This window comes from Herpailurus yagouaroundi, unplaced genomic scaffold, assembly GCF_014898765.1.
Source record: "Herpailurus yagouaroundi ecotype Mexico unplaced genomic scaffold, PumYag 254, whole genome shotgun sequence".
Classification (NCBI taxonomy): domain Eukaryota; kingdom Metazoa; phylum Chordata; class Mammalia; order Carnivora; family Felidae; genus Herpailurus; species Herpailurus yagouaroundi.
This window is the reverse complement of record NW_024412471.1, coordinates 1,450,227-1,474,336: the sequence shown is the minus strand read 5'-3', so window position 1 is coordinate 1,474,336 and position 24,110 is coordinate 1,450,227. Positions and strand designations below refer to the sequence as shown.

Below are 24,110 nucleotides of genomic sequence, written 5' to 3'. Positions count from 1 at the left end.
GAGGAGCCTACGGGTGGGAGGAGGGGTCAATCTTCCGAAGGCTAGGAGGTAGCGTGTGCCAGGCTGGGTAACCGAAAAGGTCGTAAAAGTTACTGGATAAGGGACCGGGCTCCCGCCCTAGAGGAGAGAAGAGCAGGCAAGCAGGCGGGTGCGGATGACCTGTTAGAAAGGAAGTACAGACATATCGGGTATTTCCATAAGTATCTGAGCATGCAAATTATATGTAAATAAGTCCTTTTGCGTTAGCCACCGAGTTACCGTAATTGCTCTCAGTGGCTTTTCCCCCTCCCCTGTTCCACATGACTCTCTTAGTAAATCAGACCGTGGGATACACGCAGGGGACCCAGCCGGGAGAGGAGAAAGAGAAAGGGCGGGCGGGGAAGATAGTCACCCTCAACACCCTTTTCCAATTCATCTTTAAGGAAGCTTCCAAGGTTACGCCCCTTGTCGCTTCGGAAATGGCGCGGTCCAACCGCGTCAATCTTTTCGCCGTTACCGGCGCGACTCGAGGCCGCGATTCTGCCTCCGAGGTCACCACCTGCCTGGGTCCTTTGGCCTCCAGCCTCCGGACGTTGATCTCTCCAGGGAGGGGCTGGACGGGCCTAAATTGGGAGAGGTGAGTGATCATAACCCCTCTTTCCAAACCAAACCATATGCAGCTAAACAAATAAAAACGCGCCCTGCAATGGACCTCTGGTGTTGGTTTTGTATATTGTCAATATTGATTGATTTGACTGGGAGCCCTTTCTCTCAGAACCTCAGTCCCAGTCTCGCTGGGACATTCGACGTTGAGGCTAGATTTCTGAAGCTAGCCCTGATCTTGGATGCCACCTTCCCTGCCACTTAAAGGCTGTTTGATTTGGGGGGACTGAAGTAACCGCTTTGAACCTGTTTCTAGGTCTGTAAAGTGGATACAGGAATTTTAACACTTCACAGGCTTTGTGAGGATTAAAAGAGGTATAGATTACTACCATGGTACTATATATTACTGTTATTTGGACAACTATATAGGATAATGAAAGAAAAGAGGGGCATTGCTTCTGTGTTTAATAGGGAAGCAGAATAAAGAGTAGTCGCTTTAAAATACCTATGTAAGGGGCGCCTGGGTGGCTCAGTCGGTTAAGTGTCCGACTTCGACTCAGGTCACGATCTCGCAGTCCGTGAGTTCGAGCCCCACGTCGGGCTCTGGGCTGATGGCTTGGAGCCTGGAGCCTGCTTCTGATTCTGTGTCTCCCTCTCTCTCTGCCCCTCCCCTGTTCATGCTCTGTCTCTCTCTGTCTCAAAAATAAACGTTAAAAAAAAATTAAAAAAAAAAAATAAAATACCTATGTAAAACATGCAATGCAGTATGTACAAAAGTAGAACAAATGGGCTATCCAATTGCTGAAGGAACATAGAGGAGTCTGATGAATTAATATGGAAGGCCTAGCCACTCAGTATTATGGTGAACAAATGAATGGAAGACTTCTCAAAAAATACTATAAGTCAGGTCTTAGAAGAGATATTGGACATGATCCAGCAGAACAAAAAAGGAGAGAGCATTCTGAAGACTAAAAAATTGTATGAAGAATAGAGATGGGAATTTGCTTGAGGGCAAGCTGATAAACTTGGTTAAAGCAGGAGTACAGTTATGAAAGATGAGCGGAGAAAGAGGACAAGAGTGCCATAGAGCCATAGATAGTTTAAATTTGTCACCACTGGTCTGGAGGAGAGAATCACCAACCCACCTGTTAGGTCCTGCAACTCTTGGCCAGCTCCCAATCAGCTGTCATGCAAGGGTCAGAGGTGATGATCCTGCTTTAGCCTAGAGTTTAAAATGTCATACATCCCTCCCTTCCAGTGGATAGGATTCCAAAGGGCCTCAGACCAGCTTTTGAAACAGTGTGAAAACAGATGTGAAAGCCCTACTTTTTATAGTAGGAAGTTTTTTATTTTCCAATAACAACAACAAAACAAGATTTCAGGAACATCTCTGTTCAAACTTTAAGTGGAACTTTTTATAGCCATAGGCAGTTATTAAGTCCTTTATTAACCAAGTGAGATCCCCACTTTTTTCCTCCCCTACAAACAATATTAAGCAGAAGTATGTTGATTTTCTGTGTTTATGACTCTAAGGGCTCACATGTGAACTTCTTTGCATCTCTGTATGACTTGGTCTTTCTTTCTCTGGGGTGGTTGTTGTTGTTACTCTCCTGTTTCTGTGAGTCTCCAAACCCCTCTAGTCCGAACCCAAGGCAGGAAGGGATTCACCTTTGTATTCTAGCTGTATCTTTAGTTTCTACCACAGGGGCAGAAATTATATTTGTTGATACAGCAACAGATGGAATGCAGAAGCAGATACAAGAATCTAGTTAGGCATTAAAGGGATTTCCAGGGGCGCCTGGGTGGCACAGTCGGTTAAGTGTCCGACTTCAGCCAGGTCACGATCTCGCGGTCCGTGAGTTCGAGCCCCGCGTCAGGCTCTGGGCTGATGGCTCAGAGCCTGGAGCCTGTTTCCGATTCTGTGTCTCCCTCTCTCTCTGCCCCTCCCCCGTTCATGCTCTGTCTCTCTCTGTCCCAAAAATAAATAAACGTTGAAAAAAAAAAATAAAGGGATTTCCAAAAATGTAAAACAATACCAACTGTCTTACCGATTTTTTTTCTTTTTGGTTTGGAAAAAGTTATTTTTCATAAATGAATAAATTAAAAATGTTAACAAGTAAATATTGACTAGTTTTCTTCTCTCATCCTATTTGCTTTCAGTTGTCAAATTATAAAGCTGAATGCTATTCTGTTTCCCATATTAAATTAAAAGCATAACACTTAGGAATTCTAAAATTCCCCACCACATTGAACCTATTTTTGAAAATTTTCTTTTGCTAGAAAAAGTACCATTTGCCTCCTTCCTAGGTCCCAGGGAGCCACTGCAGGTGTAGATGGTTGCACATGGATGATGTGACCCTATGGGAAACTGTACTGTCCTATGTGTGTGGGACACCTCTTGTTTTGATGGAAAAGTATATGTGTGTGTGGCACCTTGGAGTATAGGGAGGGCAGGAAAGTACCAAGGTCAGGTAATGTCATTTATTTTATTTTGTTTTTTAGAGACAGAGTGTGAGCAGGCGAGAGGGGCAGAGGCAGAGAGAGAGAGAGAGAGAGAGAGAGAGAGAGAGAAAGAGAATCCCAAGCAGGCTCAGTACTGATTGCATGGAGCCCAATGTGGGGCTCGATCCCATCACCCTGAGATTGTGACCTGAGCTAAAATCAAGAGTTGGATGCTCAACTGACTGATCCACCCCATGTCGTTTATTTATTTAAGTTTAACCAAATCAGGTAAAGAAGTTGGCTTAGTCATCAAAAGTTGGTATAACTAGCGGACCCAGTTCATAATGTAACTCCTGTTATATTTTAAATACCCCTGTGGTTAAAGAAATTATAAAGAACAACTTTTTCTCCCTGAGCCACAGAAATTAGGGGTTTTTTTTTTTCCTCCAGAGAAAAGATAAAGAAGCCAGCAGTTGTTGGCCAAGCCCCTACTGTGTATGAATACAAATATTACCTCCTTTGTTCCTCATTACAACCCTGTGAAAGAGATTTTATCCCATTTTATGGAAGCTAAACTTCAGAACGGTTAAGTCACTTTTTCAAGGTTGTTTTACTTCAACCCACAATAAGAAGTACATTTTATATCATGATCAAGAATACACAGACGTACCTTCGCTGAAATAAAGGTTTCAGGAACTAATACTTACCCTTACTATATGCAAATAACTCTGATAGTTTCTGTTTTACTTCACTTTTGAAAACACTGTTTTGCACCCTGCTAAATCAGTTTTACAACCCATGAATGGGCTAAGATATGAACTGAATTCATGCTCTTTTCAGCAAACAGATACCTTCTCATGAACATCTCTTAAATAATGCATTACCTATATGTTGTGCTTAGTTTTATCTCATAGGACAGAGCTACCTGGACAATCCTAGGCAAAGAAGGGATAGACCTACTGAGGAACCATACCATAAGATGAAATACTTAGACAAACATGTGATGACATTAGTCCTTTCATTTAGTATGTGAGTAAATGTGGCATTTGCTTTGATTTCTAAAGAAAGTTAATTGTCCACAAAAATAATAAGTACACTTATTTGGGGCCATCGACTAGACATGTAGAGTTTATCTTGGCTTCATAGTAAACAGTTATTTCAAATCTTAGTAAATTATAAATTATCTTTAACTTAATTTATGATAGGGTTAAAATGAAAAAACATGACACTTGGGGGGTGAGGTCATGTGAGTACAGAGTAGGGTGTTGGGGAAAGAATAAAAATGGTAGAGGAAGCAGTAGGCAATCCCCAAAATCTTAGTTTAACCCTTCATCTAGTAAACTGAAGATTGCCTAAACTATAGAATAATTTGTTTCATGTTAGATTATTTTTAATTTTTTTAAAAGTTTATTTTTGAAAGAGAGAGAGAGAGAGAGAGAGAGAGAGAGAGAGAGAGAATGAGTGGGGGAGGGGCAGAGAGAGGGAGACACAGAATCCAAAGTAGGCTCCAGACTCTGAGCTGTCAGCACAGAGCCTGATGCGGGGCTTGAACTCACGGACCACGAGATCATGACCTGAGCTGAAGTCGGACGCTCAACCGACTGAGCCACCCAGGTGCCCCAGATTATTTTTATTTTTAAATGTTTATTTATTTTTGAAGGGGGCAGAAAGGGAGACAGAGAATCCCAAGCACCAACAGTGCAGAGCCCAACACAGGGCTCAAACCCACAAACTGTGAGATCATGACCTGAGCCAAAATCAAGACTCAGATGCTTAATCTACTGAGCCACCCAGGTACCCCATGTTAGATTATTATTATTATTATTTTTAATATTTATTTATTTGGGGTGGGGGCAGAGGATCTGAAGCCAGCTCTGTGCTGACAGCAGAGAGCCTGATGTGAGGCTTGAACTCAACAAACTGAGATCATGACCCAAGCCAAAGTTGGACACTTAAACAACTGAGCCACCCAGGTCCCCACCCCCCCCATGTTACATTTTAAAAAAAGTTTTACTTATTTAAGTGATTTAAGTAATCTCTACACCCAACGTGGGCCTTGAACTCTAGACCCCAAGATCAAGAGTTGCACTCTTCAAACTGGGCCAGCCAGGCACCCCTTACGTTAAATTTTTTTAATAGGTAAGTTTTAAAAATAGGCTACTGGGGCGCCTGGGTGGCTCAGTTTGTTGAGCGTCTGACTCTTGATCTCAGCTCAGATCTTGGATCTCAGGGTCATTAGTTGAATGTGGAGCCTACTTAAAAAACAACAACAACCATAAAACATAAACAAATAAATAAAATAGGCTACTTAAAAATCCTATGGCAGGGATTAGGGGTTGGGGAGGGAGTGGCGCATGCCTGGTTAGCTTGGTTAGAAAAGCATGCAACTCTTGATCTTGGAGTTGTGAGTTTGAGCCCCACATTAGGTGTAAAGTTTACTAATAAATAAACAAACAAACTTGGAAAAAAAAAACCATAAATCTCAAAATCCTCAGGTGGGCTGGTCTCCCAGAGTGAATGGATACATCCCCAAAGCCAACCATGGTGAGGACAAGGTTTTCTTGGATGCTTTCATCTATTCTAACATAAGTGGTTTATTTTCCCATATGCCTGTCACTTTTTTTTTTTAATTTTTTAATGTTTATTTATTTTTGAGAGAGACCGAGCACAAGAGTGGGAGGTTGCAGAGAGAGGGAGACACAGAATCCGAAGCAGGCTCCAGGCTCCAAGCTATCAGCACACAGCCTGACACGGGGCTCGAACTCACGAACTGTGAGATCATGACCTGAGCCGAAGTCTGATGCTCAACCAACTGAGCTACCCAGGTGCCCCTGCCTGTCACTTTTAATGTATCAGCAGCCCAGTCCAGTCCCTCTTCTCCTTCCACATGGAACCAGTTGCTTGGCTGTTTCCTTATGACTCCAGTTCCTCCATCCTTTAATGCAAACTTCATACCTTTATCCACTCATTCAGTCAACAGAGAACTATGATGGTTGCATGTCCTTCTAGTTGACTTCTCACTATTGTTCGTACACCCCCCTTCTACCTGACAGGTCTCTATCAGGGGATGGTTCTCCTAGGTCTTTAGTCACATCTCACATCCCCAAACCTCTGCTTTCCCTGGAATGTCCTCTCTTTTCCACCTATCTACGCTCTACTTACCCTATCTTTTCCATGAAGTCTTCCAAAATTATTCAGCCCAAGTGATCTCTCTAAATTTATAGCTCTTATGCAGAATGAGTACCATGATTTAGCTTTTTTTCTATAGGTCTTATGTTGTTCTGTCCTTGTTTTAGGAGTTAGACTTGCCCAGGTGACTCCTACTTACCTCAACTGGGAAGTCATCCGGATCCCTGTCTGATCTATATGCTATTCCTCTGGGCCCCCATAGCTCTATGCTTACTGCTAACATAACTGTTATGTTGCCACTACGCTATGATCATTATTGACTTGAAGACAGCTTAAGTCAGTTGGCTTCTAAAAAGTGCCTGGCACCTAAAAAACAAAAAGGAAATTGCCAAAACCACAGTAAGGCCGATTTCTGACAGCCTGGATAAAAGAAAGGGCTCTCCCATTAAAATACAAGTAGATCCTGGATACATTACAACAAACATAATGGTCAGCATATTGCTGGGCTCACTAGAAAGTAAGAGAAATCACTAAAGGAAGAAAAAAATAACATTAAGCTGAAACCTGTATGAAGGAGTGAACAGTATTGTGAACAGAGGCTAAACCCCGGGCCTAGCCAAGGAAGGGGAGAAAACCTGGGACTCCTGAAAGAAACTGAGCCCCATGAAGGGGCTAACACAGTCCCAGGTCAGGAGCATCATTTGGCTCCTGGCAGAAGCAAATGCAAATCTTCTCTGCAGGAAAGTGCCCCCAATTTAGGCTCTCTGGATTCCCATAGATTAAGTTTAACAAAATTTGAGCTCAAAACCCCAAGATTGAAAATATACAAAGAAACAAGCTACCACAGGCAAGAGTGAGCAGAAAACAAAACAGATTTAGATATCCAGGAAAGTTACAGAAATACAAAATAACAAACCCAACGAGTTTCAAAAATTTAGCATCATAGGGTACCACATCTCTGAGTACAAATGATTAAAGTTGAAAGTGGGTATCAAAATGGTAAAACTTTAAATATTCAGATGTTTGGAAGTTCAAAAAATTGTTCTAAATAATTCATAAATCACAAATCATAAAGGTAATTTAAATATCTTAGGACTAAGTTATAATTAATTTACAACAGAAAAATTGGGGGGATGTAGGGAAACAGGTCCTCAAAAACTTACAGTAGAAAAAAATAACAGCTTGAAAATTAGGTTAGGTGTCAAAATTAAGATGTTATGGAAGAACATAAAATTAAATCTAAAGAAAGCAGAAAAAAGGAAATACTATAGATAATATCCATAATTAATGAAATGGAAAACAATACATAAGGGAGAGGATCAACAAAACCAAAAGTAGTAGCTGAATAAGTAAAATAACAAATTTCTGGTGCAAAAGAAGGTAAAAGTAAATAGTAGAAATGAAAAACAAAGTACATGACTACCCAGAGAGCACAGAGGGGAAAAAAAAAAGGAAAAAATTTTAATTAAAAAAAAAGACATGAAATTACAAAATCCTAAAAAAAACACTTAACCTAAATTGACTCAACAAAAAATAGAAAGTCCAATCAATGGTTAAAATTTTTCCCAAAAAGGAATGCCAGGCAAAAATGGTTCAACAGTTGAGTTTTACTGATCTGATGTCAACTCTTCCAGAGAATGAGAGGGAACAGTTCCCAACTCAGAGGATGCACAGATCAAATGAACCATCTTAGAAACCTTTTTTTCGAAATCTTAAAAAAAAAAGGCACTAACAGGTACAAGAATGTTCATAGCAACACTGTTTGTAATAGCAAAAAAATGGAAACAACCCAAATGTCCAGTAATAGGTGAATGTGTAGAATACTCTACAGGTGAAAAATGAGCATTATAGCTACTTACAACATAGATGAATCTTAAAAATAGTGTTAGGTGAAAAACTGCAGGGGACTATTAGAGTACAAAATTTTTGTAAAGCTAAAAAGGCAAAACTGAATATTTTAAAAGAATATTGTATGTATATGGTTAAATATAGAGATACACATATACACATATATTTGTGTGTGTGTGTGTGTGTGTGTGTGTGTGTGTGTGTGTGTATGTAGGTAACTAATAAACACAAAGTTAAGGACAGTGGTTATTGTCTGGGGAGAGGCAGCAGAATAGGCCAGGGTAGGAACACAAGAAACTCAACGGTATTTCTAATGTTTTAATGCATAATTTGAGTGATGGGTCAAAGGTATTCACTTAATTATGTTTCATAATTTATTCATGTTAAATATATTCTTTATATATATCAAATATTACATATTATAATTTTAAAAAATATGCTGTGGTGGAAATGAAGTCTCCCTGAAAGAAAATTTATTTCCTGGGCAGAACCAGATTCCCTGACAGAAGCTACCCTACGCAGAAGACAAAGTAGGTCCTCAGTAAATATTGGTTTACTGCTTTTCCAAAGGAGAACATAAGGTCTGGGTTCCCTTCCTATTGGTGCTGATCTGCAGAGCTACCTCCTTCCACACACCTAGCCTAAACCCCACAATCCTGGCTAAGTCCTGACACATGTATGACAAGAGACTGACACCTGGTGGATACAGAATGGATTTAATAAAATGGCTAAGAAGTTCATCTTTCACTCCACTTGGTGAAAGCTGGCAGTAGGGTCGGGAAAGCAGAATGAGTAGGGAAGCAGAATGAGGAAAAAACAAACATTCAGAAACAGGAAAGGGAAGGATCTCCATCTCTGAAATGTAGGAAGTATCATCTAAACGAGACCAAAGAGAGTCCTTAAAGGAGAGGGACTTCCCTCTCATTCCTTCTGAGCCTACCAGAGGAAAGAGACTATTATTATAGCTGCAGTAAGGAAAATGCAAGACAGGGAGGGGAAAAAGGAAACAGGTGTAGCCGATCCTAACCTAGCAAGCTAAAACCACATGTACTTTATAGTGTGGCCCGCGTCAGCTGCCTCCCCAGGAACTGCCCGTTTGGAGACCTTTGTGATTCTAAGGAGGCTGATCCCAGGCTTTCCCCGATGTAGAATGAACAAATTAGCATATACCATCCTTCTGGCCACAGTGATTGGTTAGGGGTGGGCATGTGACCCAGGATGGCTTAATCAGAGTCAATCTTGATGCTTCTGCTAAGATTCCTGGCACAAAGATGTTCCCTTTTCAGGTTGGATATAAATGAGAAAACGTGTAATCCCAGGAGTGCTGGCAGCCATGAGGTGGCCCAGGTTTAAAACGATCCTATAGAAGGCAGCAGCAGGGGGGGAGATCAGGTATTTAGAAACGGGTTGAGCCACCACATCAGCTCTCCCTGGAGCCAGTACTACCTCTGGACTTCACGGTTACGTGAGCCAGGAAGTCTTAATTTTTAAGCCAGTTTGTAAGGTTTTCTTTGATTTAAAACCGAAAGATTCCTAGCCGATACATTCATCATACTTACTCCATCCCTATCCTCCCACAGGATAGCAGAGATCCAGGTAAGACAGTCACTACATTTATCAAGGACTCTAAAGCCAAGGGTATTGAGCTGGAAACATCAGAGGCAGGAGCCAGACACTGTGTAAGACAAGGGGGCCTCAGCAGTCTCTACAGGAGAATGAACTGCCTTAGGAAAAGAAGAGCCAAATGAGAAGCAAGTGCAGAGAAGGGCCTCTACTAGGCAGGTAGAGTTAATGTGAATATAAACACTTTTCCCCACGTACCTATCAAGGGGGTGTTGCTTGGGGGTCTTTCCCTTCATGGGATAAGGAATTCTGAAGCACGTGCCCTTTTAAGTCTTTATTACCCTGTGCTGCGGTGTCTACCTCTCCCTTTGGAAGAGCCTCCTTTTGGCTTCTACTGCCCTTGATGACACTCACTTTTGAGGTGACCAGAGGAATTTTATCTTCTGCTTCTTTGGCATGCCGGGAACTGGGGCCCTTTCCTCCTCTGGAAACACCATCTTCCTGATCCCGGGCAAGCACCATCCCCTTCTCAGCCCCTCCCACTGGCCCTGGTCTCCCTGACCCTCTGGCAGAGTTGCTCTCCCCTGCAGAGGCCCATGTCTCCCGTGGTAACCGGCAGGGCTGGGCAGAGTCCACGGCAGCTGCTGACTTGTCAGGGGTAGAGTTCCTTTCCCTACTTCCACCTGATTTTTTTCGAGGGCGCCCCCGTTTTCTTTTGGCATCACTTCCTGTATCCTCTATATCCTGCTTTGCTGCTTTAGCTGGTGGATCCTGCCCAATGGCCTCACTCACAGGTACTTCTGCTGATCTCTTGACACCTTTGTCATGGGGTCCTGGGTCACCACCTATGCCTACCTCCCTGTTCTCTGTGCCCCGTGGCTGAGCGAGCACCCCAGGTAGGGCTTGCCCAGGCCCAGGCCCAGGCCCAGGCCCAGGCCCGGGTCCAGGCAAAGCAGGAACAGCTGGTAAGATCATGTTAATGATGGGCACAGCTGCCTGGGGTCCCCCAGCCCTACTGGGCAGAGCCACTTTCAGAGGGCCTGAAGAAAGCTTGGGGGCCAGGATGGGTGGAGAGACTTGGAGTGGTGGAATAAGTGAGCGAGGGGCCCGGGGAAGGAGCAGAGGCAGCCGGGCCACCAGGGCATTAACCTGTGGGTTACTGGCTGCTGGGGCTGGGCTCTCCACTACACTCTTCTTCCGCTCTCCACGTGCAGGAGGGCCAGCCCCAGCACGGGGTTCCGGCTCCTTAGGTGGCTAAAAGGTAAAGAGAGGACACAGTTAAGTGGGAAGACTGGACACTGGAGTCAACACAGGCATAGAAGGGTGAGAAAATATGGGGAAAGGGATACCAAAAGCCCCCAGCCCAGGGCAGCAAGGTCAGGGGCATCAACTTCCTTACCTGGGCTGGTCTCTCTGGTTTCTTATGGGCTCCACCCTCTAGGCTCTCAACACCATTCTTGGATTTAGAGGACCGCTCCCGAGGGGCATGTTCATCGTCATCTGTGGAGGTGCAGGAAAGGTAGTAAGGCGAGGGTGAGGAGGAAACAATGGACAAGTGAGGCAACTCTGACTGGTGGAGAAGGAGGAAGAAGGCGGTCTAAGGCATGACCTAATGTCCTATAAGGGCCACTAGAAATAGAAAGCAAATGCAAGGTGTCTCTACCCTAGCAGCTGGGAGGGCCTATGAAGTTGAAAGTGGCAGAGAGTTTCTCAGGACTTGAGAGATGATGGTCCACCCACCAGCGAGCCCCACTGCCTTGAGTACGTGGGCAGGGGCAGACCGGGCAGAGATGAGGTGCTGCTGCAGGAGGAAGCGGGCGACTTCAACGATGGAACTGAAGGATCGTTTCAGGATTCGTTCTGCCCAGTCACAGGTCAGAGCACAGGCTGCCTCAACCAATTCGTCCCGGGGTGCTGGGGTTACTTCTGGGCCCATTTCTGGCTGTAGTGGGGAAGGACATGCCCAGTCACACCCCACCTTGGCCCCTCTCAGACACCAGTGTCAACCACAGCAAGACCAGACTGCAAATGGGAGTAACTCGCCCCAGGAACCCACAAATTCTCTTCACCGTCTGCCTGAGCCATCGGGTAGGTAAAGGGAATATCCTATACACCCAGAAGCTATATGCAGAATGACCTAGGCTGTGTCACCCTCCACTTCGGAGAGAAGAATGCAATCGGAGGGTTGTTTGTTACTTACACTCTCAGAGCCCTTCAGGTCAAGTCCAGGTAAGGGTGGCATAGACACCAAGGTCTTCCTTCGTATGCCACTGTAGCAATATCTGAGACAAGTTAAAGAGCAGCCAACAATGGGGATCTCCAAGCCCCGTGGGAAGGTTAGGCTGTTTCTACTCCTGGCCCTCCACACCCTAAGTTTTCCTCCCCAGGTCCATCCTCCAGCCCCAACCTCTCCACTCAAGGATACTTGGACTGGCCTCGGCCACCAAGCCTTCGGGCCTTGATGTCAGGGAAGATCTCTCTGATGATTTTGCCAAAGTTGGCGGTGCTGAGTGGGCGGCAACAGGCAAGACTCTCACAGTACTTCCTGAGTAAGTGGGGGGAGGGGGCAAAGAGGGAAGATACTTAGACACCAGTGAGTATCTGAATCATGGGTAGATTCGGAGGGTCCCTGGCATCAAGTATGGGAAACCCCTTAACAAGTCAGTGGGGCTCTATCAAGGCAGGGAGCTCTCCAGGAGTGAGGGAGTAGTCCTAGCCCACCAACCCACACCCCAGCCCCCCATTCACCCACCGATAGGCATCATAAACACTTTGCTTTGGCAAACAGGTGTCAGTATGCTCTTCTAGATGGTTGCGGATCCATCGATAGGCATACATGTACTCCTCATTGCTAAGTGTACTTGGCTCTGAGCTGCAAGAGAAGTAAAAGGGACACACCTTACTAAGATCCTAATAGTTGGCTGTGGTTCTCAACAGACTACCACTTCAGCAGTGCTGGACCAAATCACTCGGCCCGGAATCCACCTTTTCCAGGTAAACCAGGACAGCACATTTCCTTCTTTATCAAGCGGTTATGAGTATTCCTAGTCACCCAGCCCCATCTCAGTGAGCCTTCCTTTAAGAACCAGAACCTCTGACGCCTTCAACTGTAGCACCAAACCTACCTTTTGTCTCCAGTACTGGGTCCTGAGGGGAGCTGAAGGTAGAGATACAGCTTGTCGTTGTCTGAGAATTTCTGTACATCTTGCTGAGGTTGGGAGGAACAGAGGCAAGGGAAAAAAAATAAGGCCAAGAAGGACCCAAGGTAGGATCTTCTGATCCTTCCCCCCAAATTGGGCTGCCTTAGAGACTGTCAGAGTGAAAAAGGACCTTAGAAATGATCTGGCGCTGGGTTCTCACTCTATCTGAGAGGCACCTAGGTGAGCTACCATGGTGAGAGGGGAGTGGAGGGGAATGGCTTTGATTTTATTCCTACTGAGTGTCTATACCACAGGTCACAGAGAGATGAACTAAGATGCTCAAGGTCAAACTGGCAGCAAGTTGCAAAGCCAATTATCTTCTGACGGGGAAGACAACACTGCTTGTCCCACAGAAACCTTTCACTTAGGCATACCCTCTTCCTCCTCCTCCCCGCTGCACCAACTCCATCTCTCTACTGCCCTCTTCCCGAAAACACTCACCAGGATCCCCTCGACTTTGTTCTGCACGGCCTTGCTGTGGAGGAGAGGAGAAAGCTGGAGGTCACACACAAGATTTTCCCTGGTGTCTAACTGTTAGGGAGAGGAAGAGGGCTGAGAGGCCTGACAGGTGCTCAGCAACGGCTACCATGATGGAGAATCTCCCAGTGCTCACAGGCACTTGCTCAGGGAGAGCCAGTTCATCTACAGAGGAAGTGAAGTGCTACGGTTCTGGAGCAAGACTTGGAGGTGGTGAGGAGTACTTACGAAATGGTACCTCGGAGCCTCTGAAGAAGGGTGGTGGGTTCTCCCGCCTCAGCACTACCTGAGGGGGGCCGTCCCCCAGTCTTGGGGCTCTTAGCGTCGGGTTCATCTTCTGCCATCCCGGCATGAGGGCTAGAGTTGAGAGGAGACACGACAGGAAGATTCAACCTCCCTTCCCCTGGAGCCACCCCGCCGCTCCCCAGGCGCTCCTCGTCTCCCTACCCAGAAACACAGAGAAACAGAAAGCCTCTGAATGTCCTCAGTGGTCTTTTTTTCTCACCACTTGCCTTCTCCCCAAATTAGAAATGATCCCATTACTTCTCCAGGCCCATATATACCCAAAGAGATCTCTGCCACCCCCATTCTATCTGCCCCCCCCCCCCCCCCCGCTTCCTGCAGTCTCCTGAGTGTGGAAAACTGTACAGGAAGAGATAGGCGGGTTGGGAATCCACGTTAGAAATGTCCATTTCTGCCTCTGGCCCCGTCCCGCCCTCACCCCCTTAAAAAACCAAAAACAAGAACCACCACAAAACAAAGTTCTCCGATTCTCCTCACGCCTGAATTTTCCTGGGAGGTCAGAAAGGATACGAACATACTCTGCCCTTGCAGGCTTGGAAAAAACTGGGCCCAAGTTCTCATTACTTAATCTCGCCACGGCTTCCCCCGCGGCTCCCCCTCCCCACGTCGCCGGTCCCTACGTCATCTCCCTCAACCTCCCATCCTGAGGCGCACCCCCACCTCCCTCCCTTCCCCCTGCATTCAATCCCGCGTTGCTGCAAGGTGGGAGGCTTCAGAGGGGCGAACTCCTGGGCTGGGCGTAGGAAACCCGGTTGGGGGAACGGGGTCCCGGATTCGGGGCACGTGCACATGGGCGAAGGAGCTGTTGAAAATACGGCCACAATCTTTTTCTGCTCTCCTCCCAACTCATACTGTCCCCTCCCTACCTTTGAACAGTCGCCTTCCAACACAAGCAACAATAAAGGTAAGGGAGAAAGAGAAACTACCTCGTAGCCACCTTCACTCCAGCCCAGCCCCACGGTCCTGGCCCAGCGGGCTCGTGCGTTGCTTTATTTTCTTTTTTCTGAGTGGCTGGAGCAGTCCCGATCTGCCTAGAGACTCGCGCGGCCTGTTCTCTCATTGGTCGTTGCGGCCACCCGGAGACAGAAGGCGCCGGGCTCGCACCGGCGGCTGCTAAAGTCTGCCTGGTAACAGATTCTGATTGGTCAATAGGGGAGGGAAAATCCAAAGTTGGTCTTATTTGAGTGAAGAGGGGGAAGTCCGGGTTAGGTTTCGGTTAAAACTGGGGTCGGTTGGGACTGCCGGTCCCGAGAGGTTCTTCTCTTAAAGGGACCGCAGGACGAAAGGCCGGGCGCTGGGCTCCCTTTGGAGCTTTCTTTTCCTTTGCCCTCGTCTTCAGGGTTTCAGTTTTGCCTTCGGTTGTCAGAGCAACTGGAAGAAAAGAATCAGTGGCTGATAAAATAACTGGAAAATTATGGGTAGTAGTGATGGAGGTTCGCTGAAAGTTCACACCACCTCCTTTTGATGAAAAATAAGTTGAACACCCCACCCTCCGACCCCCGCCCTCAACACAGCCTACAGGCATTCACAGCAAATCTGCAAACACGGGCTCATGTTGCTCTCTGATGGAGGCCTCAAAATCTCAGCAGCTGTACCACATTAAGTTAAAATGCCAAGCGTTTCTTGGTTTCCCGTGGGTATTTTATTTCCTTCCGAAGAGTTGCTAATGTATTTGCATACCTGTAGTTCTGCACTCGGTGAACACTGGAATTTTGACTGACACCCCCAGGGGGTGCTGGATGCCCACATGAACTCTTGAAGAGAACATTGTGCTGAATAGGCCATGGGTTGTTAACCTTTCGGTTACGGCTTTGTTTAGATCGCGAGTCAAATGAAAGCAGTGGACCCTCTGCTATGAAAAATGCACGTGAGGACTAAGTTTTGCATCTAATTTCAAAGGTAAGGGACTGCAGGTTAACGATTTTTTGAATGGATGTATTTTGTTTGGCACAACAGATACGTTACACCTAAAACTGTATTTGGAGTCCTGACTTCTAATACATTCTCTAGTCTCATCATCAGTGTACTTTTGTAAGGAGGACAGCAATGATGCCTGATCTTGTCACCTTTGCCCTTTTTAGCCTCCATTTATCTACTACTAGCTTCTGTGGGTACTGGGAGAACCCAGGGAATTGCAGAGTTTGGGGGAATAAAGATATAGTGGCAAGACGGTTTTCTAGTAACAGCAAAAATGTGTCTGATGTTTACTGTGTGCTAGACACCATACCAAATGCTAAACACCTCATTTAATGCTCCTGGCAGCTCTTTGAGGAAGGTACTTACCGCCTCCGTTTTCCAGGCAAAGAAACTGGGATTTGGAGAAGTGAAGGGACTTGTCCACAGTTACATATGTAGTTAAGTGCTGGAATCAGAATCCAAAGGCAAGCAGTCTGCCTTCAGAGCGCATTCTCTTGAACACTGTCCTAGGCCGTGTAGATACATATTCGTAGATATTCATATACAAATATGGATATAGACTGATGGAAAGGTACCCCCAAACACCACGGTTTGGTATGAAGGGAAATATAGAGCACTTGATTGGAAAAAGAGTTTGGGATAAATTATGCCAGCTTAGGAATTCGCAGGTGGTGGGGAATAAATGGAAATTTCAGGAAAGAGAGAAAAAGTATCATAGCTCTGTAAAGGAGATTATTTTGACAGCACTGTAGAAGGTGAGGTTGTGTAGGGGGAGAGACTTGAGATGGGGAAAAAAGGCAGGTATTCATTTATGCCAGGCATTGTGCTAAGGGCTAGGGATATAAAGCTGAATGAGGTATGATGTACCTTGCCCTGAGAAGTAACAATAAAAATTATCTGGTAAGCATCACCACAGTAATAGCAAGAACTTATATAGAGTTTAATATGTGCCGAGGATTCCTTTAAGGGCCTCCCAGATGTTGCCACTTTATCTCATAGCAACTCTAGCCGATAGGTACTGTGATTATCCCTATTTTACAGATGAGAAGACTGAGGCATTGAGAGGTTAATAATTTGCCCAATGTCACACAGTAAGTGAGAGAGCCAAGATCTGAACCTAGGCTATCTGGATTCAGAATTTGCTCTAAACACTATTGTACAATGCCTACTAATATTGGGAGTGAATTTGTTGAACATTAGAAAGCAAACCATAAAAGAAAAGATGGATAAATTTAGATACATTAATATTAAAAACTTAAATTTATTTTTAAAACCACTATGAAAAGTATATAAAATCAAGCCACACGTTGGGAGAAGATACTTTCAAGACATATAACTGACAAAGGATTATTATCTGGAATTTATAAAGGCCTTCTACAAATAAAAAGATAAATAGCCAAATCAAAAAATGGGCAGAGAAGATCAACAGGAATTTCAAGAAAGAAGCAGAAATGGTTCATAGACATATGAAAAGGTGTTCACTCTCTATAGTAATCAAGAAATTCCAAATTAAAACCACGATAAGATGCCATTTCATACCCACTAAATTGGCAACAATTCCAAAGTCTGCCAATGCTGAGAGCTGACACGGCTGTGGGCCCAGACGAGCCCTCACCCACTGCTGGTGGGGACGTGGTTTGCTGTAATCATTTTGAAAGAGTTTGGAATTACTTGATAATGTCGAATATGGAAATATTTTAAATTCAACAATCCTACTCCTACAAACATGCCTTGAAGACAGAGGCAGTAGGATTTATAGTTTCACTGTTTGCATTAGCAAAACCTGGGAACCCCAATGTCCATCAACAGTAGAGTGAAAAGTTGTGGTATATTCATACGATGGAATGTCATAGGGCAGTGGGAATGAATGAGCCACAGCCACATGCATCTACAAGGACGAATCTTTAGAAACCGTGAAAGAACTATAACACGGAAGAGAACAATACAGTACGATGCAATTTGCAAAATTTGATGGCAGGCAAAACTGCATTAATATATTGTTTATGGATAAATACATATGTGGTAAAGAGTAAGAGTAATAGAATTATTACCATAAAAGTAAAGATATAACTTACCTTCAGTGAGCAACGGAAAAGAGTTTTGGGAATGTTTCTTCAAGAGCCAATCGACAATGTCTTCCATAGGATCTAATTTAATTTGTTTGTTTTCCAAATAGACGGACAGTCTTTTCAAAATATTTATCATTTACTTCTTCTTCTTCTTTTTTTTAAAGACTTAATTTTTTTAAGCAATCTCTATACCCAATGTGGGATTAGAGCTCACAACCCAGAGATCAAGAGTTGCGTGCTCCACCAACTGACCCAGCCAGGCGCCCCTCATTTCCTTCTTGTTATAGCTTTCCTTTCATACTCTTATCAGGTACTAAGTTCCCTTTTTTTATGTTTATTTTTATTTTATTTATTTATTTTTATCTTTGAGAGAGAGAGAGAGAGAGCGCGCATGAGCAGGGAAGAGGGGCAGAGGAAGAGAGAGAGAATTTCAAGCAGGCTCCACTGGGATCATGACCTGAGCTAAAATCAAGAGTCGGACACTCAACCAATTGGGCCACCAGGTGCCTGCTAAGTTCCCTTTTTTAGTTGGGTCTGTTTCTGGACCTTCTTCTTTTCTATTGACTCTGTTTGTCTATTCCTCCACCCGTAACACACTGGGTTTTTGTTTGTTTGTTTTTAAGTAGGCTTCACACCCAGCGTGAAGCCCAACGCAGGGCTTGAGCTCACAACCCTGAGATTAAGACCTGAGCTGAGATCAAGAGTCAGACACTTCAACCGACTGAGCCCCCAGGTGCCCCAAATAATACACTGTTTTAATGTAATTATGTAGTATGTTTTCCTATCTAATGCTGAACATTTTCCACCCTAAGTTTCATTAATTAAAATAGTTGTGTCTACATATGGAAGATTATATTTTCCAAATGCAGCCACAACAGTATTGCTGGTTTCACAGACTATTCCAGGACCTTGCCACTTCCCCATCAAGAGATGGAATCTATTTCCTGTCTCCTGAATCTGGGAAGGCCTTTGTGACTATCTCAGTGAATGGAATGCAGTGAAAGTGATGCTGTGTGACCTCCAAGTCTAGGTCAGAATAGCTGGTACAGTTTCCTCTTTGCTGTCTCTTGGGACACTCACCCTTGGGACCCAGACACCATGTTGTGAGGAAGCCAAGCAGCCACATGGAAAGGCCATGTGTAGCTCATAACCCCAGCCAATGTCCTGGGTGACAGCCAGCGTCAATCATTGGACATGGAGTGAGTGAGCCACTGGATGATTCTAGCCTCTAGTCTTTAAACTGCTCCATGGGGCGTCTGGGTGGCGCAGTCGGTTAAGCGTCCGACTTCAGCCAGGTCACGATCTCGCGGTCCGTGAGTTCGAGCCCCGTGTCAGGCTCTGGGCTGATGGCTCGGAGCCTGGAGCCTGTTTCCAATTCTGTGTCTCCCTCTCTCTCTGCCCCTCCCCCGTTCATGCTCTGTCTCTCTCTGTCCCAAAAATAAATAAACGTTGAAAAAAAAATTAAAAAAAATAAAAATAAAAATAAAAATTAAAAAAAAAAAATAAAAAATAAACTGCTCCAGCTGACACTGAATGGAGTCCCCATAGAGACCTGTCCAAATTACAAATTTGTGAGAAAAAGTAGTGTTGCCATTGGTTTAAGTCATTATGTGTTGGGGTGGTTTGTTATCCAGCGATAGATGACTGGAGCACTATGCCTTTATATTTCCCGCTTAGTTCTAGAAACAGCTTAGAAATTTCGTACATAACCCTCATCCCTCTAGGACAACACATTCTGGTAAGTATGCTCCATACCCATTTCATGTTCTTACAAACCCAGGTCCACCCAATCCAAGGTTTTTGTTCAATTTTTTCCTAAAAATGGGGAATATAGGGACGCCTGGGTGGCTCAGTCGGTTAAGCATCCAGCTTCAGCTCAGGTCGTGATCTCACAGTTCATGAGTTTGAGCCCCACGTCGGACTCTGTGCTGACAGCATGGAGCCTAGAGCCCACTTCGAGTTCTTTGTCTCCCTCTCTCTCTGCCCCTGCCCTGCCCCTGCTCACCCTCTCTCTCTCTCTCTCTCAAAAATAAATAAACATTAAAAAATTTTTTTAATGGGGTTATACTATTCTCTTATATATATAACTCTGCGACTTAATTTGTTTACTTAACATAATGTTGTACATATTCCTCTAAGTCAGGTAGTGTTTAGAGCGGAGAGTTTGCTAGGCCTCAAAAATCAGTAAGTCAGGAAAGAGACTCCCAGTAGGGTGCCAGAGAATGGCCAGGAGCAGATATTTAGAACATGCAGCCAGGCAATCAACTTTGGAAGATGCAAGAAGGAGGGTGATCCTCACTAAGATAAATTCAATTACCTGAGGTTGTCCTGAAAGACTTACCCAAATTACAATGGGTAGGAGGTCTAATCCGTCTAAAGGGACCAATGATGAGTGGACACCTTCCAGAACTCTGTCATACTCTTTGACATGGTGGCCTGGGACTACAGCTTTTTTGGGCATATCCTTGAGCTCAGCAAACTCTCTAGAACTTTCCAGATGGTGTCATAAACCAACTTGTGGAGCTGACCGTGGTGCTAGCAGGAGCCCCTAGATGATACATTGGACTCAAGACATGCTAAGCTCAGTTTTGGTATTCTTGCTCCCTTAGTCTGGTGTAGGGGCATGGGGTGGTATCTTTGTGAGTACAACAGACAAAGGTCCTGTCAGGGTGGGTACAGCAGGGATTAGGGAAGATTTGGGTCACATACTGCTGGTGACTGGGTCATCTGTGACAGGAAGTACTATCTTCTTTTTGGAGTTTCTGTTTTAGTGATATAGGATCAGAAGTACAGATCTAGGATACAGGTGAATTTTTAAAAAGTTTTTATTATGAAAAATTTTCAAACATACAAAAGAAGAAGGAAGTATATAATCTCCTGCATACCTATACCTATCACCCTACTTTAAGAATTTTAACAAGAGGGGCGCTTGGGCGGCTCAGTTGGTTAAGCGTTCAACTTTGGCTCAGGTCATGATCTCATGGTTTGTGAGCTTGAGCCCTGTGTGAGCCTGGAGTCTGCTTTGGATTCCGTGTCTCCCTCTCTCTCTGCCTCTCTCCCACTTGTGCTCTCTCTCAAAAGTAAATAAATGTTAGAAAAAAATTAAAAAAAAGAATTATTAACAACATCTGGTCAATCTTGTTTTATCTGTACCTCCTCCACTCTCCAACTTACCTGCTCCCGGTCATTTTAATAGAGGTGCTCATTATATCAGTACATCTGTAAGTAACTTAGTATTCACGTAAATACTTCAGTATAACTTAAAAAAAGGGACTTTTTTTAAACATAGTCCCAATGCCATTATAATGCCTAAAAAACTTAAACATAAGTTATTATCATTGAACAGCCAGTGTCCAAATTTCTCTAATTTTCTCAAAAATGTATTTCCTGTTATGTTCAAATCAGTATCAATAAGATCCAAACGTTGCATTTAGTTTTGGTTGATGTGTTTCTTAAATCTTTCTAAACTATATCCTCCCTCTTTCAACTTATTCATTGAGGAAACAAGTCATTTGCTTTGTAGAATTTCCCGCATTCTTCATTTTTACAATTGCATCTTTGTAATGTTTTTAAGCTTTTGAAACTAGTTCTTCTGTCTCCTATATTTCCTGTAAACCGACTGTGAGATCTAGAGACTTGTTCAGATTCATTTTGATGTTTTGGCAAGAATACTTCATAGGTAGCACATAATGCCTGGTCATTACTCTTTTTGTGATGCAGATTGATTAGTGAGTTCTGGTTTTGCCGGTCAGCTCTATCCATTATAAAATTTCATTTTGGTGTTTCATTTAATGGTTTTAGCAGCTACTGTTGACCACTGGTTAGGCTCATTTGTCACTAGAAGTTACAAATTGGTGTTATCCAAATTCTATCATTCCTTCTTAATGTACTAGCTGAAATTCCTTAAAGATCTTTTCCTCATCAACTATTTGGTTGTCCTAAGGTGGATTCCTGAGGAAAAGCAAGATAAATACTTGATTCTTTCCCTCTGTTCTCCAGTTTTCAGAATAACAAGATGGTTTTCTAGTATCTTTCAAACATGACCAATTAGAGTTTTCCTATGTGTGTTTTCATGAACTTCTGGATTTTAACATAGTGTATTTCAATCTATTTCAATTATTGTTCTCTTTGAAACTCTAATTGTCCCATCTTTGGCCAGTGGAAGCTCCTTCATGTTGACTTCTGTGTTATTTTTTCTTTTGAGATAATTGTAGATTCACATATAATTGTAAGAAATAATACAGATAGAGAGAGATCTCATGTACCCTTCCTTCACCCAGTTTCCTTGATGATGCACTTTGCATAACCATAGTGCCATATCATAACCAGGAAACTGACTGACATTGATACAACTCACCAAATTTCCTCAGGTTTCACCAGTTTTACATACACTCACTTATATGTACGTATATGCATATTTAGTTCTCTGCGATTTTATCACATTGTAGATTTGTGTAACCATCACAACAGTCAAGATACACAACAGTTCCATCACTAAAAGAATCCTCTGTGCTACTCTTTGATAGCCATCCCCCCCCAACACACACCCAGTCCCATCCCTAACCCCTGGAAACCACTAATCTTTTCTCCAGTTCTATACTTTTGTTATTTCATGAATGTTATATAAATTGAATCATAATATCTATAACCTTTTAAGATTTTTTTTTTTTTTTTTTTTTACTCAGTATAATTCTCTTGAGATCCATCCAGACCGTTGCGTGTACTAATAGTTTATTCCTTTTTTATTGCTGAGTATTATAGTCCATGGCATGGATATAGCAGTTTAACCATTAATCCACTGAAAGACATTTGGATAGTTTCCAGTTTTTGGCTGTCACGAGTAAAGCTGCTATGAACAACTGTGTACAGATTTTTGTGTGAACATACATTTTCAGTTTTCTGGTATATATGCCCAAAAGTTCAGTTTTGTTGTTGTTGTTGTTTTGCTTCAGACTGAGAATTATTTTGTCTTTTACGGTGACTTTGCTTCCTTCTTCCTCAACGTGGCCTTTTCTCTCCCTCTAGTTGTACAGTTTGTTCTCTCAGTCCTCAGGTCGATTTCTTGGGTATTCAGAATGATTTGGCAGTTACGTAGCCGTGTTCAAGGAATGAAGCAAGCCTAGGGTCTTCCTACTATACCTCCATCTTAGCTCCCCCCACTCATGTTTGGTCTTTTTTTTTTTTTTTAAGTTTATTTATTTATTTTTAATTTCTTTTTTAAATGTTTATGTATTTTTGACAGAGAGAGAGAGACAGAGCATGAGTGGGGGAGGGGCAGAGAGAGAGGGAGACACAGGATCCAAAGCAGGCTCCAGGCTCTGAGCTGTCAGCACAGAGACCGACACAGGGCTTGAACTCAGAGACCGGGAGATCATGACCTGAGCCAAAGTCGGCTGCTCAACCGACTGAACCACCCAGGCGCCCCTTTTTAAGTTTATTTATTTGTTTTTTGAGACAGAAAAAGAGAGACAGTGCCAGCTGGGGAGGGTCAGAGAGAGAGGGAAAGAGAATCCCAAGCAGGTTCCGTGCCACCCAGGTGCCCCATGTTTGATCTTTATAAGGAATTGACAAAGTATTTTCCAGAGTAGCTGTACAGTTTTACACTTCCACCAGCAATGTCTGAATGATTCAGTTTTCCCCATCCTGGCCAACATTTTTGTATTATCACTATTTTCTATTTTAGCCATCATGATAGGTGTGTAGTGATATCACATGGCTTTAATTTGTATTTCCCTAATGTCTGGTAATGTTGATTATCTTTTCATGTGCTTTCTTGCCATCTTTATATCCTTTTTGGTGAAATGTCTGTTCACGTCTTTTGTCCATTTTCAAACTGGAATTTGGGGTTTTTTTTTAACTGTTGAATTTTGAGAGCTTTGTATTCTAGATACAAGTCTTTGGTCAGATGTGTCCCATGTCCTTTAGATATAACCCCTGTAGTCTTCATAGATTCTGGCATGGTAAGTGTTTGAGGCTCATTTTGTTGAATGGAATTTTAAGCCTTTAAAAGTATTAGAAATTTTCTTAATGTTTATTTATTTATTTTGAGAGAGAGAGCAGGGGAGGAGCAGAGAGAGAGAGAGGGAGAGAGAAAATCCCAAGCAGGCTCCGCAGTCAGCACAGAGCCCGACGTGGGCCTCAAACTCACAAACTATGAGATCATGACCTGAGCTGAAGTCAAGAGTCAGATGCTTAACTGACTGAGTCACCCAGGTGCCCCAGACCTTTAGAAATATTTAAATACGATGTAGAACGATATGATCCTTTTTCTTTCTGAAGCAGTTTGGTCATTGAAAAGGACAGGGGAGAAACTTAGGAGAGAAACGTCTAGTAAGACACACTAGATCCCAAGGCCCCCATAAGTCACGCGTCACACATGCCTCCTTACTTTCATTTGTTCAGTAAAGCATTCTTTGTGCTAAGGCACAAGCCAGGTGCTGGGAATAAGCAGGTAGTCTCAATGTAATGTGACATATGTTCATGCTGAGGTTAAGTGCAGGAGGCCCCATCCTGGAGAGGGGGCCTAAAAGCCTCCAGGCTGTGGAGGATGGATTGAAAAAAATAGTGAAGTTTAGGAACA

The 24,110-nt window shown here is 43.7% G+C and overlaps 1 protein-coding gene and 2 long non-coding RNA genes across 10 annotated transcripts in view; 1 reads left to right on the top strand and 2 right to left on the bottom strand.

Annotated features, from left to right (window-relative positions):
* The first annotated feature begins 36 nt into the window (after positions 1-36).
* LOC121021094 (uncharacterized) overlaps positions 37-24,110 on the top strand; it is a 34,083-nt gene continuing 10,009 nt past the window's right edge. For 2 of the 4 annotated variants that reach the window (XR_005786420.1, XR_005786422.1), the window contains exons 1-4: positions 37-616; positions 12,502-12,558; positions 13,019-14,448; positions 15,364-15,443. This is a non-coding gene — a long non-coding RNA (uncharacterized LOC121021094). Of the gene's footprint in view, positions 617-11,327; positions 11,439-11,557; positions 11,653-12,501; positions 12,559-13,018; positions 14,449-15,363; positions 15,444-24,110 lie in introns of those variants that run through there. The other 2 variants (XR_005786421.1, XR_005786423.1) reach the window with 2 other exon arrangements.
* On the bottom strand, positions 806-1,434 carry LOC121021096 (uncharacterized). Its single transcript, XR_005786425.1, has 2 exons — positions 1,326-1,434; positions 806-1,087 (listed from the first exon to the last, which is right to left on the bottom strand). It is a non-coding gene; the product is annotated as an uncharacterized LOC121021096 (long non-coding RNA).
* Positions 8,699-14,576, bottom strand: RFX5 (regulatory factor X5). Of its 5 annotated transcripts, XM_040461306.1 has the most exons (10): positions 14,063-14,080; positions 13,470-13,598; positions 13,206-13,239; positions 12,690-12,772; positions 12,317-12,436; positions 11,990-12,109; positions 11,765-11,846; positions 11,305-11,506; positions 10,964-11,064; positions 8,699-10,818 (listed from the first exon to the last, which is right to left on the bottom strand). In XM_040461306.1, the coding sequence occupies exons 2-10, from the start codon at positions 13,583-13,585 to the stop codon at positions 9,826-9,828; spliced, it is 1,851 nt and encodes a 616-aa protein (XP_040317240.1). In that variant the 5' UTR covers positions 13,586-13,598; positions 14,063-14,080; the 3' UTR covers positions 8,699-9,825. The 5 variants fall into 5 exon arrangements, with proteins under 5 accessions (XP_040317240.1, XP_040317242.1, XP_040317241.1 ...); XM_040461308.1 differs by lacking the exons at positions 12,690-12,772; positions 14,063-14,080 and adding an exon at positions 14,471-14,576; XM_040461307.1 differs by lacking the exon at positions 12,690-12,772 and having other exon boundaries at positions 14,063-14,120.

What these genes read in the sequence shown, in the direction of transcription:
- RFX5 (XM_040461306.1), bottom strand. Translation starts at nt 13,585, where the DNA reads ATGGCAGAAGATGAACCCGACGCTAAGAGCCCCAAGACTGGGGGACGG. An exon ending in AGGCTCCGAGGTACCATTTC is followed by an intron (nt 13,240 to 13,469) that starts GTAAGTACTCCT and finishes TCTCCTCCACAG; the next exon opens with CAAGGCCGTGCAGAACAAAG. An exon ending in AGTGTTTATGATGCCTATCG is followed by an intron (nt 12,110 to 12,316) that starts GTGGGTGAATGG and finishes CCACTTACTCAG; the next exon opens with GAAGTACTGTGAGAGTCTTG.